This window comes from Ammospiza nelsoni, chromosome 1 (genome assembly GCF_027579445.1).
Source record: "Ammospiza nelsoni isolate bAmmNel1 chromosome 1, bAmmNel1.pri, whole genome shotgun sequence".
Taxonomy (NCBI): Eukaryota; Metazoa; Chordata; class Aves; order Passeriformes; family Passerellidae; genus Ammospiza; species Ammospiza nelsoni.
The window spans coordinates 14,262,712-14,280,289 of NC_080633.1; the positions used below are offsets into that span (position 1 = coordinate 14,262,712).

At 39.8% G+C, this 17,578-nt stretch overlaps 1 protein-coding gene across 14 annotated transcripts in view; it reads left to right on the forward strand.

The window, feature by feature from the left end:
- The window catches only part of PARD3 (par-3 family cell polarity regulator), a 444,327-nt gene that overhangs the window by 147,140 nt on the left and 279,609 nt on the right, over positions 1 to 17,578 (forward strand). For all 14 annotated transcript variants that reach the window (XR_009420516.1, XM_059493593.1, XM_059493627.1 and 11 more), the window contains exon 3: positions 1,656 to 1,836. Coding sequence is in view for 13 of the 14 variants with exons in the window: in XM_059493593.1 (XP_059349576.1) it covers positions 1,656 to 1,836 (181 nt within the window). In the remaining variant the exon portion in view is untranslated. The remainder of the gene's footprint in view (positions 1 to 1,655; positions 1,837 to 17,578) is intronic.

A 17,578-nucleotide genomic window follows, 5' to 3' on the forward strand; every position in this document is an offset into this window, starting at 1 on the left:
TGAGTAAAGTTTTAGAAGCATATTTTTGTAAGCATTGATATTTCACATTGTGTTAGAAAATTAAATTTCCAATACTCTTGAGCTACTGACATTTTGGTGTTGTCACGTCTCTTTTGTTTGTAGATTTCTCAAGCATAAAATAATGACTTTTATGGTAAAAACATGTTCCAGCTGTCTGCAGCTGCAGTCTGGTTTTCCTGCTGCTACCTGCCTTTCATCTAGCACTGGAGAGAGCATGGATCTTTTATCCATTACCAGTTTATTCTTTGTTTTTTGCATGCCTGAGCCTAAATTTTGCATTAGATATGGAATTATTGGCAGAAGTTTGCTACTCTCTGTAGTTTCAAAATGACTGGTGAAAAAGAGTAAATGCCTGAGAGTACTTTCAAGAGCTGAATTCCCAAATGGTTTCCACTTGGCCTTAGAGTTGTGTTTTAAAATTTTTTATTGATGCTTATGTAAGTTAAATTTGGGTAAAGGGACTATTATTAAAATCTTTTGGCTAAGATGTTGAAATCACTTAAGAAAAAAAAAGAAAATGACCTCTGATGCCTTTCGATTACATAAAGTTTTAGCTGTGTTGCTAACAGAATAAACAATTTGCAGAGACCAGCATAGGTTTAAGTTGATTTGCTCCATTTACCCTACCAATTTGGTCAGAAGAATGTAATACTTTCTTGGAAATGTCTTTCAAATATTATATTATAGATTAATTTGCAGGCTGCAGAATGCTGCTATCCATAACACTTTTTTCTCTGTCTTGAAAATTAAGTTTTAGAATGAAATGTGTACAAGAGCTGGCGTTATCTCTTTCAGTATGTTACGAAAGATAAATTGGGATAAATTATTTGTTTCAAATAAGCGCACAAAATCATTTACAGTGGAAAAAATATCTCAGGTTTATCAAAAATCATCGTGATGTTTTCCTATTTTTCTTGCAATGGTGAACACAGATTTAGTAAATATTTATTAGATTACTGACTTGGCAAAGTTTTAAATGGGACTTGAGATTTCCAACTTGTCTTGGGGAAGTTGATGGCTAACAGATACAGAGTATTTCCGTAAATCTGACTAAAGAAATTTTGAAGAGATGCCCACAACTTAAGTCATGATAATAGATGGCAGATTAATAAATGATGACTTGTTGTGATTATAACACTTCCTTGGCTTTGTGTTGTCTGTAGCTTTCAGTGTTTGTAAACTGACTTCTTCTTTGATGTTTTTATTCTGTAAAACTGTGGTTTTGCTCATGATTTGACTCTGTAATAATGATGTGTATAGAAGGATCTAAGCACAAATACTGAATTCCAGTGCCCAGGCATCAATCCACACTCAGGTAGTTTTCTGCATTTCTGGGTAAGATGAAGTGGTTTCCTTGGGAAGGTGCAACCCTTGCTTTCCTGCCTTGGTGCCATACTTTCTATGGCTCACAGTGATGAGTTTCTTGTCCCATCAGAGCTGTTGACCCTTTGTAGGATCCAATTAATGGCTGCCTTTCTTGGGCGGATGATGTTGTGATCTAGGCATTGATCGGAGTTTCTGCTGACAGACACCTCTTGCTCTTTGCTGGGAAGAAATGTGGAAATGCTGATCTGCAATGGCACTTTGATGGAGTTGAGGTCTTTTTTAACAGTAGATTAAATTGTCATTTGCAGCTCGTGGCTGTGTTTGATGAGCAAGATCCACACCATGGGGGTGATGGCACCAGCGCCAGCTCGACAGGCACGCAGAGCCCGGAGATTTTTGGCAGCGAGCTTGGCTCCAACGCGGCATCGGCCTTCCAGCCTTACCAAGCAACAAGTGAAATTGAGGTCACACCCTCAGTCCTTCGTGCAAGTGAGTAAATGCTCTCAGTATCTCCATGTGTTTTGTCTAAATTTACCAAGATGCCAAGTGCTGTTACCCATCGATGCTGCTGGGAAAAATGATTCATTATCTGTCCTTATCGAAAGCTGATCAGAACTGAGAAACTGCGTAAATGCTTCTTGCATGCCAGTAAACAAACCTGTTCTGTTTTAATAAATTATTTATAAGTTGCTTTTAGGAGCCATAAGCTCCTTCTATGCTGCCAGTTTAAAATTGTCCTCACACTGAAAATCACAGCAATATCTCCAAATGTAGGTGATGCATGGTGTAATTTTCGGTTTGCCAGTTTTGTTCCATTTAATGAACAAGATGGTAAAAAGAAACTAAAGATATGAGCACTTTCTACTTAACCTGTCAATGTTGCTAGGTTATGCTGTCACCTTTCCATAAAAACACCTGCTAAAATAGATGCATTTACTGTGTTGCAAAAAGACACTTTGAAAAGCAGAAACTACATCCAGAAACATCCCTTTATTTTATTTTAATGTGATGAACATTTGTTGGAAAACCACGTAGTAGGAATTACTTTTTGCAGGTTCTTTGAATATTTGAGCTTATTAAGAAGAAAAATTATGGAATGTAATTTACTTTGTAATTTTCATAGTTGTTAAAAGTAGCATGCAAACAAGACAGTGTGGATAAGGCATTGTGTCCTTTTATGTGCAATGTCTATAATTTTGAACTTTTGAAATAGGGACTCCACTCCAGAAGATTCTTAGCAGAAGTTAATATTATCAGTCTTTTGATATTTTACAGATACATTGTTTAAAACAGCCATGTGTAATTTCCAAGAGACTGATTTTGTGTAGGTGTTTTATTAATGGATAAAATCTGTGTTTAAACAGGTAAAATGCAAATGGAAAAGTGACCACTCTGCTAAGTTTTGGTGAGGGATTTTGTACCAGAATGTTTTCTGTACTCTTGAGGGAATAGCTTTTAAAAATTAGCTTACATAGAGCTGAATGTGAGTCTTTTCAAGCTGTAACTATGCTTCATTGCAACACAGAATTAAATTAGGGAAAGATTAATGGCAGAATAAAGAAGTATCCTGGAATTTCAAGACCCTTCCATTTTGCTGTCACTAGAGTATGTCACTGCTAAATGCACATCTCATTTCCATGCATAAGCCAAAAAACTGTCCTCCTTGGTTCTCAGCCTAGCAGGGGTTAGAGCAGGCAAAAGCATACACATTTTCTCCTTAGTGTGATTATCTGGTATATTATAAAATTCATGAATTTTAGTGCATCAAAATCATATAGCACAGATAAAACGCAGTGATTGTATTGGACGCTCACTTATCTTTGGTGTCATTCTGGAAAATACATGGAGCACTGAGCTGGCTCACTGATTGCTAAGATGACCAAAAAGGGATTTGAGACCCTTCAATACAAGATTTTAGAAATACAGAAGTCTTCTAAAACTGTTGGTAAGGATTATAGCTCTTTGACACTTTTTGTAGAAACATGCACAAATAAAGTGTGTGAAACAAGTTGTAATAAATATGTTATCAGAAATGTTCTCCTATCTATCTAATTCCTTTTTTTAAATGTTGACAGGTATGTTTTGGCTTTAAATGTTCCAAACCACAGGCTTGGAATCCCAGTGCAGTAATAGTATCCCATATTAAACATACCTATTTCAGGAATTTCATTTAAATATACATTGAAAATGGAAATACTATCCTTATTGTTGTTCCTTTATAACTTGTGAAGTGAAGCATAGCATACAAATGGTATTCTCAGTATTTCAAATAATTATCTTCTTACTATGTAAGTTCTATTCAGCAAATAAAACCCATCCAGTTTTGCGGTAGATGCAGATCCTGATTATTACATGTTGACAAGGTCATATATCTATTAATTGGATTGGAGATGGGATACAAAATTGCTGTAATTATTGTAATTTTCCAGCTAATTGCAGGGTTGGCGGTGAATATTTTACTTCTAACAAATGAAAAACAGTATTCCGGCTGAAATTGGTTTATAGCGTTTGAGACGTTTTGTTTTACGTCTCGGGTGCTTTTTGCTGGCGCGTGGGCTCTGCTCCACGGCCGTTCCGTGCCCCGTGCTGCTGCTCACCTGCACCCTCTGCTCCCAGGCAGCAGCTCCTGCCTTGGGCTGGGCTCAAAGCCTGCTGAGATTGTCCTCTCTTTGTTCTGGTTGCCATGCTACCCCTCTGTTTGTTTATAGATCACACCATTGCTCCTCTCCCAGCAAGGGAAAGGTTAGCTAGATCAGGTCCAGCTGGAAAAGTAATATTCATCTGGAGTCCCTCTTTTCCCATGCACAAACACAGCCTGTGCTTTGCATGTTGGGGAGGGGGTGTGTGTGTCAAATTCCATCTTCCCATATAAACAGGGAAACAAAAATGAGGCTGGCCCATACTCCTCTGTTGTTTTGCACTGTGAAAACGTAATTCATTGATACAGGCAGTTGATTTATTTATGTTTCTTATCTAGCTCTTTCTTTCTTACTGTTACCCAAGTTAAACTGCTTTTCTGTTACGCAAGTTAAACTTCTTATTGTATTTCATCACTTCAGCTGCATCTTTTTTTTAAGCATACAGTACACAAGGCATTTTTTGTGTTGTGCCTGTGTGTTTTCTGGGAAGAGGTTGGAAGCTCACTGCAGAAGATTGTTAAAGCAGACTGATGTTTATTCCCTGCTGAAATATAAACTGGAGGCGCAGGTGAAAATTGCCAAACCTAATGAGCAATTTGGCAGATAAGACAGGATGTCAGGCAGTGACAGTTCAGCAGCGGGTGCACTGCCTGTGAACCAAGTTGTTTGTTTCACAGTACTGCATTTAAATATTGTAAATAAAATCCCTTTCAGCTTCAAGAGATACTGTGAAAAGGGTCATCTCTTTGTCTCGTTTTCCTTTAAAATTATTTAGCTTGTTCAAGAACTAAGACCACCCTTGGTTATTTGTCTTGGTGTGATTATGTGTAACAAGTCTCTGAATATTTCAGCAGTTACAGTGAAAAAAGAGTCTCCATCCATAACATTATTTGGAAAACATTATTAGAGAGGTAGAGAGGTTTGAAAGCTGCTGTTTTTTTCCCTTAAGGGGAATAAGGGGGCTTGGAAAGTCTCTTTTTTCTTCAGCTGTTAATGGAAAGGTATTGAGAAAATGAAGCCAGATTCTTCTCACATAAACACATTATTGCTGGAGACAACAAGCACAACTTTCAACAAGGAAAATGCCAGTTAGAAATAAGGAAAACCATTTTCACCTGGACAGCCAAACAAGCTTCTCAGAGAAATTGTGGCATCTCCATGTGCTCGGAGATGGACAGAACTTGACTGAACATGGCCCTGAACAGCCTGGTCTACCTGGTCCTTTCTTTGTGTGGACTGATTAAACCAAATAGCCCCCAGAGATCCAACCTTTGTAACTCTGATTACAAATATAATTAATCAAATTAAACTATTTGCTTCTTGAAGCTATTGCTTGTGAAAGTGAATGATGTCCACAGTGCCATATTTAGCAGGCAGGCGTACAAGCATATTGTGCATGTAGAGCTTCCCACCTGGGTTTGTGTGGTACTGCTTTGTGCCACTGTGACACAAAGCAGCTGCCTGTGCATTTTAGAAGACTGCTGCTTTTGTTTCCAGGATATCTTGTAGGTGCTTCAGTTCCTTAAAAAGGAGATAGGGGATAATTGTAAGGTTCTCCTGAAGGCTGGAGGATCAGTATCTCCCAGAGCACTGGCCAGAGAGCCTCAGAAATTGCTGAGAGCTGGCTGGAATTGGTGCACTCTAGTGAATTATATGCTCAGGTGGTCTGTATCATATATTTTAGCAGAACTCCCAGCATCAATTTTGTATTCTAGTCACAGAACCAGACCATGAAAAAAAAAAAGTCTAGATGAGAATATTTTGAAGTGAGTGCACAGCTGGCTCTGAAGATGTGCTAGAAGTGCAGAGAAGCAAAAAAATTGCTACAGCTTCACATCATTGTTTACCCAGCAGTGTGGCTGTTGCTTTAAGGTTCCCTGTCTGCAAGCATGCTCTTACCCTGCAATCAGCACAAGTTTATTCCTCACAGGTAAGAGCATGCATGCAGACTTTGACTGGGAATTCATTGCTATAATAAAGTTCCTGACCTTGCTTGCCTTTGAATTTGTATCTCTTTCTCTGCTCTCTGAGTAGTTTTTGGTTGTTCACTGATAAATTAGTAGGACATATCAAGTATAGTCCCTGAGGGCTCTCTTAGTTTAAGGACTGTTTAGTATTTTAATAAATCTGAACTAGAATATAAAGCACTGCATAAAAAGCTAAGATGGAGTTTCAGGTGCAATGTTTCAGCTCAGCATTGACTTGATACATTTATTAACTGTTTTGAAATCAGTGAGATGGGCACAGCCAATGCATCTAAGAAAGAAAAGGTCATTTGCAAGGCAGCACTAATGAACAGCACAGTCCACAGTACTGTTAGAAGGATCCTGGCAGTATGGTGCACTATTACACTGCAACCAGGCTTTATACTCTTCCATCAAAAGAAATGCTGCTGTGGGCTCACTGTTGTGGGTAGGAAGATTTCCACTGGAGTGACCAGTTGTGGTGCCAGCCGTGGGGGAATTCTAAATGAGTTGGAGAGAGTCAAAAGAGAGCAACAGCAATAAGTTGCTTTGGGGAGACTATGATGAATTGGTAGGAGTGGTTTATTTAGTTAAGGAAAGAGAAAAACTGGTAGGATCCAAGACTTCAAATGTGTTGATATTTTTCTCATTCTTCATGTCTGATAAGAGAAGGAGAGTTGGCATTTCCTGGGCAAAAGCCATTTTTTGTGACCCGTAGGGCTGAAAGACGTGTTTGCACCTCATTTAGCAAGGCAGTATTTGTGGGAATGGTTCAGAGGCAGGTTCTGCATGCTGCTGGGCACTGTCCTCACTGTGCTCTGAGGCACGAGGGCTGCTGGGGACAATCTGTCCTGTTCCTGGCTAAGCCATTGCGGGGTTTGGTGACCCCAGGTGAGCCATTTCTTGTGTCCATTGTAACAATGTGTATGTCTTTGCATCTCAAATTTGAGTATTCAAAAAAATCTAAGCAAACCATTTAAAGATGGTAGTGCATAAATGTGTGAATTTCAAGTACTTTAAAATTGCTTTAAATATGTCACTTCACTGATTTGATACAAGTATTTATCTAGAGTCCCAAATGTATATTCTGAGAATTATTATGTAAATATTTATAACGTAAGGGCTTTGCTTTCATGATTTGGAGTACTCCATGTCAGTGTATTGGCAGAGGTGTGTTCATATTTGTTCTGGTCTCAAAAATGATGATCATTTCAGCACTCTTTCCCACATATGGCCACTGGAAACCTTTTCATTCTTCTTTATGTCTCCTTGACTCCTAATTCAACTCTGAGTTATCTTTATGTATGGAAATAAAGATATTTTCAAGTGTTGAAGAACTAAGAAATTGAGAGATTAGAAATGGAGGGAAGAGAAAGATGAGTTCATCAAAACCCAGGTGTTAGGAGCTTTATCAGATCAAGTTATCTCTAGGATTAAGTAGCTGAATACAAAATATAGAGAAAATCATCCACATTTGTTATGAAATATTAGGGCTTCACAGACAGTGCTTGCTGAAGTAGGGGGGAAGTTTTCTACTCTCTGTGTCAAGTTTTGGATGAGCTCAGCTTTCCATGGTCTATCTCCTTGGTCACCTTCATTGATGTTCAGATGCCTGTCGTTCCAGTGAAGTTCCAGGAATGAAATACGAAGGATTTCCAAACCATCATTCGCGTTCTTACTCCCTTGTCAGGTTCTCCTAGGTTTCTTTTACTGTCTGGATAATACAAAAAGAACCTTGAACTGAGACTTGCACCTCAGTTGTTAGCATCTGAATAGGGAAGGTTTCTCATGCATTGAAATTTGGGAGATTTAGCAGAGTGTGTTTCCTCACCTTCTGGTGCTCTCGCTGTTCAGGAATTCTTATCACATTTTATCCCTAAAGCTCTGAGGGATATGATTGTTTAAAAGCCAGAGTTATTGAATCAAAAATCAGTACCAGGTGCTGCTCTCTTCCATGAGGCTAAATTTGATCTTTGTACAGCACAGTTCTGACTTGAGTGATCTCCAGTTGGTGTTTTCTCCAAGCACAGTGCTCTGCTGTTAATTTGGGATTGTTGAGCAGTTTAAAAACCATGTGTTTTTGATGAGATTGTGACATGTTTGTAAAAACAAATGGATTTTAAACTGCTTAAGTTTCTAAATTAACCTTTAATATCTTCAGTCTTCTTGGTTTATCAGCAAGCAAAATACTGTCGCTTCTAGTAGGAAAAAAAAATCCCTGAAACCAATAAAGTAAAAAAAAATTTGTAACTTACTGATTCTCTGGAGGACACCTGAGTAATTGTGGTGCATTTCAAGATACTATTCCATATGCTGAGGACTTCTATCTACAAGTACTAAAAACAAGTAATAAAAATCTAGTCTTGTATCTGATACCTGGTTAGAGGCATCAGGTAGCTAGAGAATATAGTACAGGAGGGATAATAAGGAAGGGTTATGAAGATGTAAGTATTGAATTTGAACAGTTTAAGAAGTCAGGTTTGGATATTAGTCTGAATTTGACAACTTAAATAGATTTAATGATCACTTGAGCAACAAGCTATTATGGAAATCAGAGCTGTATTCTCAGAGTATTTCAACACTCCTGTGGTGGTTGTTGGGTTTTATTTTCCCTTTCTTTAAATGAAAGGCAAGTTTTTCCTTAATTGAACTCTGGTTTTATGTATGGAAAAATATGATACCATTTTATCTAATCAAATGTTGCAGTGTAGCTGCTCAAGTGTGTCATATTGTGGAATCATGGGTTTAATACCATTGAGATAAAACTGTGTTTAGTTAGAGTTTATCATCACACATATCAATAAAGATTATATCCATAAGTGTAATAACTCTTAAAATAGATACTTTCTTGATTTCTTCTCTGTTTCTTGTAACTTCATTATAAGCAAATGAGGAGTACAGTGAAGGCAAAGGAGCATGAATCTGAAATGAGTAGGGAATGCTTTCTCACAATACAGACAACCATCCTGTGAAGTTTTTACTCTGTGAAGGCATATGTACATATTACGTTTTTTTACCCAACAGTTTCTGAAAACCTTATGCAGTATTTATAGATACTTGTTCTGAAATGTGATAAAACAGTATGCTTCAAGGCATCCTTAAGATTCAGAGCAACAGTAAGTGGCATCCCAGTCGTGTTTTGCTTTGCTTTGAGGCAACAGGAATGTGCCTTTGAAGGGGTATGGGGAGGTGGGCAACTGACGTTAATTACTGACCAAAAATCTTTCAGCTGGAGAGGATGCAAAGTTTATCAAATGTGCTTAATTACTCACTTGGTCCTAAGCAGGCTGATCTTGTGGGATTGGTGTTTTAGGGCTAATGAAGAGGGGTGTGTGTCTCTGTGCCACACTGTTTGTGGTGCTGCCCTGCATTCAATACATCAACTGGTGCATGTCCCCCTCCCCAGAAAAACACGTAGGTATTTTTGATCACAAGCCCAGTGTAGTAAGATAGTACATTTAAAGTATATCCTTTATTATGCTAAACTTTTATTTTACTTCAGTGTTGCTTGCTTTTGTTCAATTCACAATTCACAAGGGATCTTTTTGCTCCCCTCCTTATTACATTTGCAGCATATTAACATGGGGATGTGTTTTGGAGATAGTCCATCTCTTTGGGTGATTACTGGGAAAAAGTTGCTTTAAATTCTGTGTCTTTTGACATGTTCCTTTGAGGAGGATGAGAGAGAGACAGATGGCTACTAGTTGAATAGGGTTGTTTTTTATTTACTCCCATGTCTTGAAAAGGACTGAAACATGATATTGAAATAAAGGAGTGGGTGAGAAATAACTTTTCCATTAATTTATTGCTTTATTTCATACTTGAAACAAAGATAAAACTTGCTGTTTTTCCTACTCATCTCTTGCTATAAATCTTAAATGAATTATGTAATTAAGATGAGTGCTAGCTTCAGAATGTTGTGGGTTCATGTTAGGAGCAGATGAGGCATTCAGGGTGAGAATAAAGAGTATGTATTTAGAAGAACTTTTCTCTTTTTGACCCCTGGCACTGGAAGCTGTGGAGGTGACTAGCTTGGCTTCAGCCCATGGAACTGTTGTGAGCTGGGAATGAGGCACGAGCCCAGCACCTGCTCTCCTGCTGTCACAGCTTGGCCTGGCTCCCTGGAGCTCAGTGTCCCAGTGCTCTGCAGCCAGGGGCCCTCAGCTCAGCTCCCCTTCTGTGACACTGCAAGGACAGACAGGATCCCCCTGTGTGACACAGTTGTCACCTTGCTTTTACTGCCTGGGCTGATGCCAGGGCTGGGCTGTTGGGGTTGGAGTGAATGCGAATTCAGGCTGTGTTCCAGGCCTGTTTCTGGCCTCTTTTGTGGATTTAGGCAACTCACTCTATTGATAATTTTGGATTGACAAAAAGTAGAAATGATTGTATCTGTAGGCAGGGAGTTGGGGACCATGTGAGTTTACAAACAAAAGCAAACAGTGGCACTTCAGGTTAAGTTAAAATGTTTCTACTGCTTGCATGCCTACAGTAAAGGGGTGTACAAAGACAGTGGGAGCAAGCTTGCATCAGCTTCCAAATATTGTGCCTGTGAGTCAGAAACGAGGCTTCTCAAAGCAAACTGTGATCAGCCATTAAAACCTTATCCTGAGGCATTGGAATTGATTCAGTTCTCTGTACAGCACTGTTGATATTCACAACTTAAAGTAAAATTGGACTTTCTTGGCAATTGCTGGGCAACAGCTGATTCAAAGCAGACGTGATGGATGAGTGGAACCAACAGATTTCAGGTTCTGCATCTGAGCTAAATGCTTGAGGTAACCCAGTTCCTCATTCTTGGACACCTTTAGGGTGTGTTCATCTGACCTGTGTTACTGCTTATTTCAGAGTGAAATGGGCCATTGGCTACGCTAGGTGCACTGGCTAATCTCATTGGTAGAGAAGTGGAGTTGACCAGTTCCAAAGTAGGTCTGCAAATCCTATTCTGCCTGTGATTTAACTCACACTGCGAAAAGAAATTCTTACATGAAAGATTTAAAAAAAATAAATCATTAAGTAGGAAGTTGCCTTTTTTGCCTTAAAAAACTTAAACTTTCTCTTCTAAATTTTCAAATAAAGTGGCATTTTACAAGTAAACAGCTCTTCAGTTTTACTTACTGAGCAATTTTGCATGGCCCCAGGAACTTCCTGTACAGCCCTGCTTATGCTTGGGAGGTATATTTGGGTTGTGGACAGTATGACATGATTGCAGAAAGTCCCATGTTCAGTTTTTTTCAGAGTGAAATATTTACTGGGTTGGAGACGCTTTGTTATAATTTCATGGTTAAATCAACAGTGCCATCTGCCTGGGGTCTGACACTGGTATCTGGTCACTTTGTGGTGCTGGTCCCAAACCTCTGCAAAGGGGGTGGCTGTGCTTTTCCTTGCCATGTGTTCTCAGGTGTTGAAGCATCAGAGGTGCCGTGTGACACTGAAACCTGCCCAAATCTGGAGGAATAAACGTGATGAGGAGTGAATGGGTTCTGAAGCATGTGAGTTGTTTTCACTGCTCTGTGCAGTTGGGTGGTTCTGTACCCCATTCTCTTACATGCTCTGCAGGGTGTTTCAGCCATGCTGCCTCTCCTCCTGGTCAGGGTATCCTGGCTCCCCTTGGACTTGGAAACTTCTCTCTGTACACACTCAGCCTCTGGAATGAAAGGAGCATCCCTCAAATATAGGCTATTAAAGTAAATGCATTTGCAAGTTTACAAACAGAATAATGATGGGCAACAACTGCTGAAACTGTTTCAAACGAAGTAACAATTGAAGCAATACTAGCAGGTTTTTTTAGTAGATTATAGAAGAACAAAATTCTGTTCACCAGTTTCTAACAAGTTGGAAAATGGACACATGTGCCTTGTTAACCAGCCTTATATAATGCACAAATAAGTCTTTCAGTGTTTTTGGTAAGTCCTGACTTGAACTCTCTGCTTTTAGGCTTTTTGGAGGTTTTCTGCCTATGAAGGCATTCTCCACCAAATATAAAAATGATGTTAGCTTCTTCTATTCCAATCCATTTTGAGCTCTGATGTTTAAGACTTTCATTAGATGACGAGAGATTGTAGGTCAAACACTGCCTGACTTTCACAATGATTTCCATCTGAAGGGTCTTACATAGTGTAGTCTCTTCATGTTTTATTTAAAATTTTAGTTGAGTTCTTGACTCATGGAAAAATAAATAAAAATGAAGGTCTTACTGCAGTAAAAAAACATGAAAGTGATCGGTCAAATGAACTGCATGACATTTATCCATGGGAAATATCCATTAAGTGAGTGAATAAAGTTACTGCTCTAGTTTGACATAGTAGGCAATATTTCTGTGAGTATTGTACATGTAGATGATTTACCTCTACCTCTGTTTTAAGTTCACCTTTAAAGTAATAAAACACAAGTGGGCAAAATCTTCCCGTAATCCTGCTTTCCTATGGCTCTTTGTTATGTTGCTTAAAACATAACATTACAGTGTAATAAGTATTTTCTATTCCTCCAGCCATAAAGGGTAGGGGGAAAATCTGTTTGCAGTTAGTGCTGGTACCGAGATATTATTTCTGGTTTGTGCTTCAGCAGTGACTGGGGTAGTAGGATGTGCAGCTGAAGGCTTGGGGAGAGGTCACTGCCAGGATGCTGCTCCAGGAGCTCCAGGAGGAGAAGCCATGTGCAAGCAGCAGTGGGGGGAAGGAGGATAAAACTGGACTGTTTAAAAACCTATCGCCCAAAAAGTGAAGGGTGAAAAAGCTTCTGTGAAACTGCAGCTGGGAATACTCACAGACATTTGTTTACTGCAGCTTGGTCTGTGTATTTCTTTTGCTAGCTGAAGAGTTTATCCCATCCCACAGTGTGTGTCTTGGCAGCTGCTGTGCAGTAGTTGTTGTTGTGGTTGCAGCACATCCAGAGAATTTACAGAAAATGGGGTTCCTGAGCAGGGCATGCTTGAGCCATGTCCTCAGTGGTGCTGGGAGTGAGCAGCTGCCCTCTGAGGATGCAGCCTCTGGGTTTGCTGTGGGTCATCTGTGCCCATTGTTTGAGCTACTGTCCGTAGTGCCCCAGTCAGGGCATATTTTGAATTAGAAGCTCAGCCTGATCGTAGGATGGAGTATTCTGCCAAGCTCGACATGGCTAATAGGAAGAGTAGGCCTAGGTTAAGGTCTGATAAGGAGGATGAAAGGGGTAATGGGGTTCAGATTGAGATTGCTAGAAGTCAGGCTAGTATTGGGTTGTGATAAATAAGATTGGGAAGGATGTTCCCAGGCAGGGAAGCAGTGCCCAGGGCAATGCCTGCTTTGCCAGGCTCGGGGCCTTTTGCCTGGCTCCCACCCTTTGCTGGGCTCAGACCCCGCAGTGTCCCCGCTGCAGCTCCCAGTGCCGGGTACGTGCCCAGCAGAACGAGCTCCAGGAGCAGAGCTGTGCCTGTGTGTGTGTGATTGCACTGCTGTATGGAAGTGCCATCTATTCCCAGTGGCTGTCACTTCAGGGTAGATGGCAATGCAGCTGTGTATGTGCTGTTTGCCTGGGTGGCTGCTGGTGCACAAGCCAGCTTCTAGGAGTCTTCATTTTGTGTTTTACCAGAATGATTTTGTCCATGTGAATTTTTTGCATAGGATTCCTATTATGGGATGAATTGAATATTAAATTACTCCTCAGACCATGAAGGCAGTACATCAGCTTCACTCATCCTGAGCAATTTGTGCTGTGCTGTATGAACCATATCCCAGGTTCAGTTTCTCAGTTTTCCCAGGGCTGGGATTTTGCTCCATTTGTTTCTATTTTTCTTTTTCAAAGTCAGAATGTTTTACTAAGGGTGAAAAGTATTTTTAATGAAGTATTTTAATTTGCTCTTGTGTTATGGGCTTGTGTTCCACCCTCCTCTCATCCAGGTTTTGCCAGATGTTTTAAATATCTTCTCAGTACATGTGCTTTCAAGGTTTTTCTGCAAATCCAATTGTGTTTAACAGGCACTGAGTCCTTGTGAATCAGTGTTGTATTTTTCTCTACTTTATGCCTCCCAGATCTGGCAGATGTCTTGAATTTTAGGATAGCAGGTTTTCAGTGTTTTCTGTATGAAAGCAGATAAGATTGGTACATAGTTAGAATTTCCTCAGAAAGGATCAGAGTTTCAGACATCTGTGGGAGGAAGGCATTTCATTGACCACATGTTTTTACAGCATTTAGTGAGTTTAGTAAGTAATTAAATCAAATAATTCATCTTACGCTGTATCAAAAGGGATGGCTTTTGTAAGGAAAACTGTATTTTTGAGACCTTTTTGCATTTTTTCTCTTCCTTTCTTTTTTTTTCCTTTTTTTGTTCTTTTCTCTTTTTTTTGAGTCCTTGTATATGTAACATTTTAACCAAATACAGCATTTCATTTACCTTCCTTTGGAAAAATTTCTTGAAGTCATAGTGTAACTAGAGGGATGATGATTTCCACCCATAGATACATGTAGTAATTCAGTTTTGTTTTCCTTTTGACCAGCCAAATTAAATACATTTGTTTGATTTTAGTCATAACTATTTTATTACTTTCACTGCAATGTAAACTGTTTGCTCTGGGTTTCCTTCCTTGATTTTTTTTCCCCCCCTCACTATTTTTTCTTTCATTTGCTTGTAAGACACCTGAAGGGTCATTTTTAACAATGAAAAGTGAGGAAATGTCAAAGGTAGGGCTGCTGCTGAAGGCTCTTTGTGTGCTCAGTGCTTTCTGTCTGCAGTCACCAAGCTGTGGAACGTGAGATGCTCAGCACGTGTGATGGGGTGAGGTTTTAACCCAGAGAAGGTTAGCTGGTGACTTGATGCTCCTTCCTTCTGCTTCCCTTTGCTGACTTCCAGATTGAGAACCCAGTGCATCTGGGTCAACTTGATGCCTCATGGAAATTTTAGAAAGGAGACAACCACTTTGTATCAGCTTGTGATCAGAAACAGAAGGGGAACAGCAAAGAGAAGGCATGAAGAATTAAAGAACCAAGATGTGTGGATCAGAAAAGGGGAGGGGGAGGGCAGGAAGAGGAGCTGGTGGCAGGGAATGTTTGCCTCCCTGGGGACAAATAAAAATACATAACTGTTTCCTTGATGTTACTGTGCTGTATAAACAGTTACCCTAGGACCCATGTAAATGATGTGTGACTAGGAGAGAGAAAGTGGGTAGGTTACTGCTGCCCTCCTGCTCACCCTTTCTCTTTGCAAAGCTCTCTGTAGAACCTGAGACCTGGTCCTTGCCAGAAACTGAAGAAAAGAAAAAACAAAAAAAAGTTAGACATGAAAAGGGGGGATAATCCCACATAAATACACTTTTGTTATTTCTCAAGTGTTAATCACAAAATGAAAAATGGTAGTGTGTAATGTTAGATTTGTGTAAGTGCATGATGACATTTTGAATTACCTTTCCTGAAACACAAACTGGATTGTCTGACATAGAAGACATTCACTGAATTGCAGAGCTTTAAAAATGACAGTCCTGGGGCTGTGATGGATTCTCTGTCTCCTGAAGTCTTGAAATTAAAGTCAATATTTTTCTGTATTTCCAACAGAAGTTAAAAGACTAAATGCAGACATTATTGCATGGTGTGCCTGGGCTTATATAGGTGTTTGACAGGATGATCACAGGGTGTCTTCAGGATCTGAGTTATGAGTCTTGTTTGGAGTCTCACAGCAGTGCTGCAATGCATGTAGTGAATGATTCTTTGCATACTTGGGCCTATACTTTTCTCATTTTAGGATTCTTCTGTATTTGTTTTCTTAACATTTTATTTTTTTGTGGTGCAGTTTCCCCCCTTTCTTGTTGTTTACAATGGCTTTTCCAGCCAATTCTGTAGTCTTCCCATCCTGTCTGCCACAGAAATCTGTATATACTGCTCCAATAATACCCTTTGCTCCTTGAAACCTTCCAGCAGCCAGGTTTCCATTCATCCATATCCTACATTTTGTTTGTCGGTGGAGTGTGTTGGTTATATTTGCTTTGTTTTGCTTTGCTTTAAAGTTAATTTGAAAGGGTTTTTTTTTTTTTTGCATTTGTTTTTTGATTCGGCTCCTACTTGGTGCAGAGGAAGTGCAGACTAAGGAGGATGGACAGCATCTGGCTGAGTCACCATGGCTTGGGCTGGTTGTGTTCTCCTGGGGGACTGGCTAGCGAATCAGCTGCTGCCCAGGAAACTGAGGCTGACAAAAATTCTGGATCAACTTTTAATGCTTTTTTGGCCCTTCAGCAGAAACTGATCTGTTTTGGCTCAGCTAAAAAAAAAAAAGGATGTTTTGAGCCCTTTTCTTCCCAGACTATTTATTCTTTTCACTGTACTTCATGGCCAACTGCTGGCATAGCTGTATTACAAAAAATTCCAAAGACTGTATTTTGCAACAATGGCTTCAACTGTGCTCTGACTTAATTAGTAGGAAAAACCAGCTTATATCTCTGGCTTAGAGATATAAGGGGCTTCATGCTGTTGTGTGTGACTGCTTATTGTTGAACATTTAATGCAGAAGACAGTTTACCTGACAGATTGTGGGGGGAGGTTTGAGAGAAAAATAGGTTAAATATTTAAGTCACCACATAAATGCTAAGTATGATTATAAAATGCAAAAATGATGATACAGAAATCTGTGAGGAGAGCCATGCAAGACTGCCTGTGGGCCTAGGATTTTAGTCCTTTGCTTTTACAGCAAGAGACTAGATATGCTTATGCAATATTAATTCAGGATATACAGCAAATTGGCATTTGGAAGCATTCAATTTTCCTCATAATTGTTCTCCATTCACTTGGCCGATTATCAGTAATTTCAGGGAATTAAAGATGCTCTTTTTAGAAGTTTCTAGTGAACTCTTTAGAATTGTCAAACAATAACAAACCTGCCACTTAGGCAGCAATTTTCCCTCTTGTTGTCCTCACACTGATGTTAGATTGCTCTTTGGAAAGGCTAGACAAGCAAACTACCGTGCAGTAAATCAGCAGGAAATTTTTTTCTGCCTCATGCTGCTGAGTGAATTTTGATCCAAGATTTTCTCTGTTTTGTTCATGCAAAGACTTTCATCCTTCAGTTTGGGAACAGAGAGGTTGGTTTTCTTTGATAGCAAATCTGCTAAAGTGTATTTTGTTAAAGAACTTAGTATTATATTTTTGTGGATTAAGCTTGTTATCCTTCAGTCATGTCTAGGCGAATCCCACCAGAATGCGACTCAAAGCGTGTCATGTCCACTTCTTTCCTTTTCCTCTCCTGTAGTGTGAAAAGGGAAACAAAATGGTTTAAAACCCCTCAGGAGGGGGGTTGAGAAGTGCCATTTACTGAAAAGATGGCACTGTCCTCTCAGTCTGTGTCACAGGACTTCCTAAAACACAAAGTGTGCACAGGATAAGAAATGCAGAATGTCTTGTGGTCAGAAAGGGAACTGTTTTATGGTGATGTGTGACAGCGTGATCCAGTGACCTGCTGGAGATATTGTGTACCTGCCTGCAGGTTTTGGGTGTGCTGAGCATAATAATTTCTCAGTCTTGTGATCTCTGCCTCTTCCTTTCTGCTGGAGTTAGCAGGCCAAGGGGGCAGCATCCCAGTGCTGTCCCTGTGCCAGCCAGGAGTGAGGGATGTGGACATCTGAATGTGTGTGGGCTTGGGTCGTTTTGGCTCCCAGTTCCAGCCCTGCTGAGGTG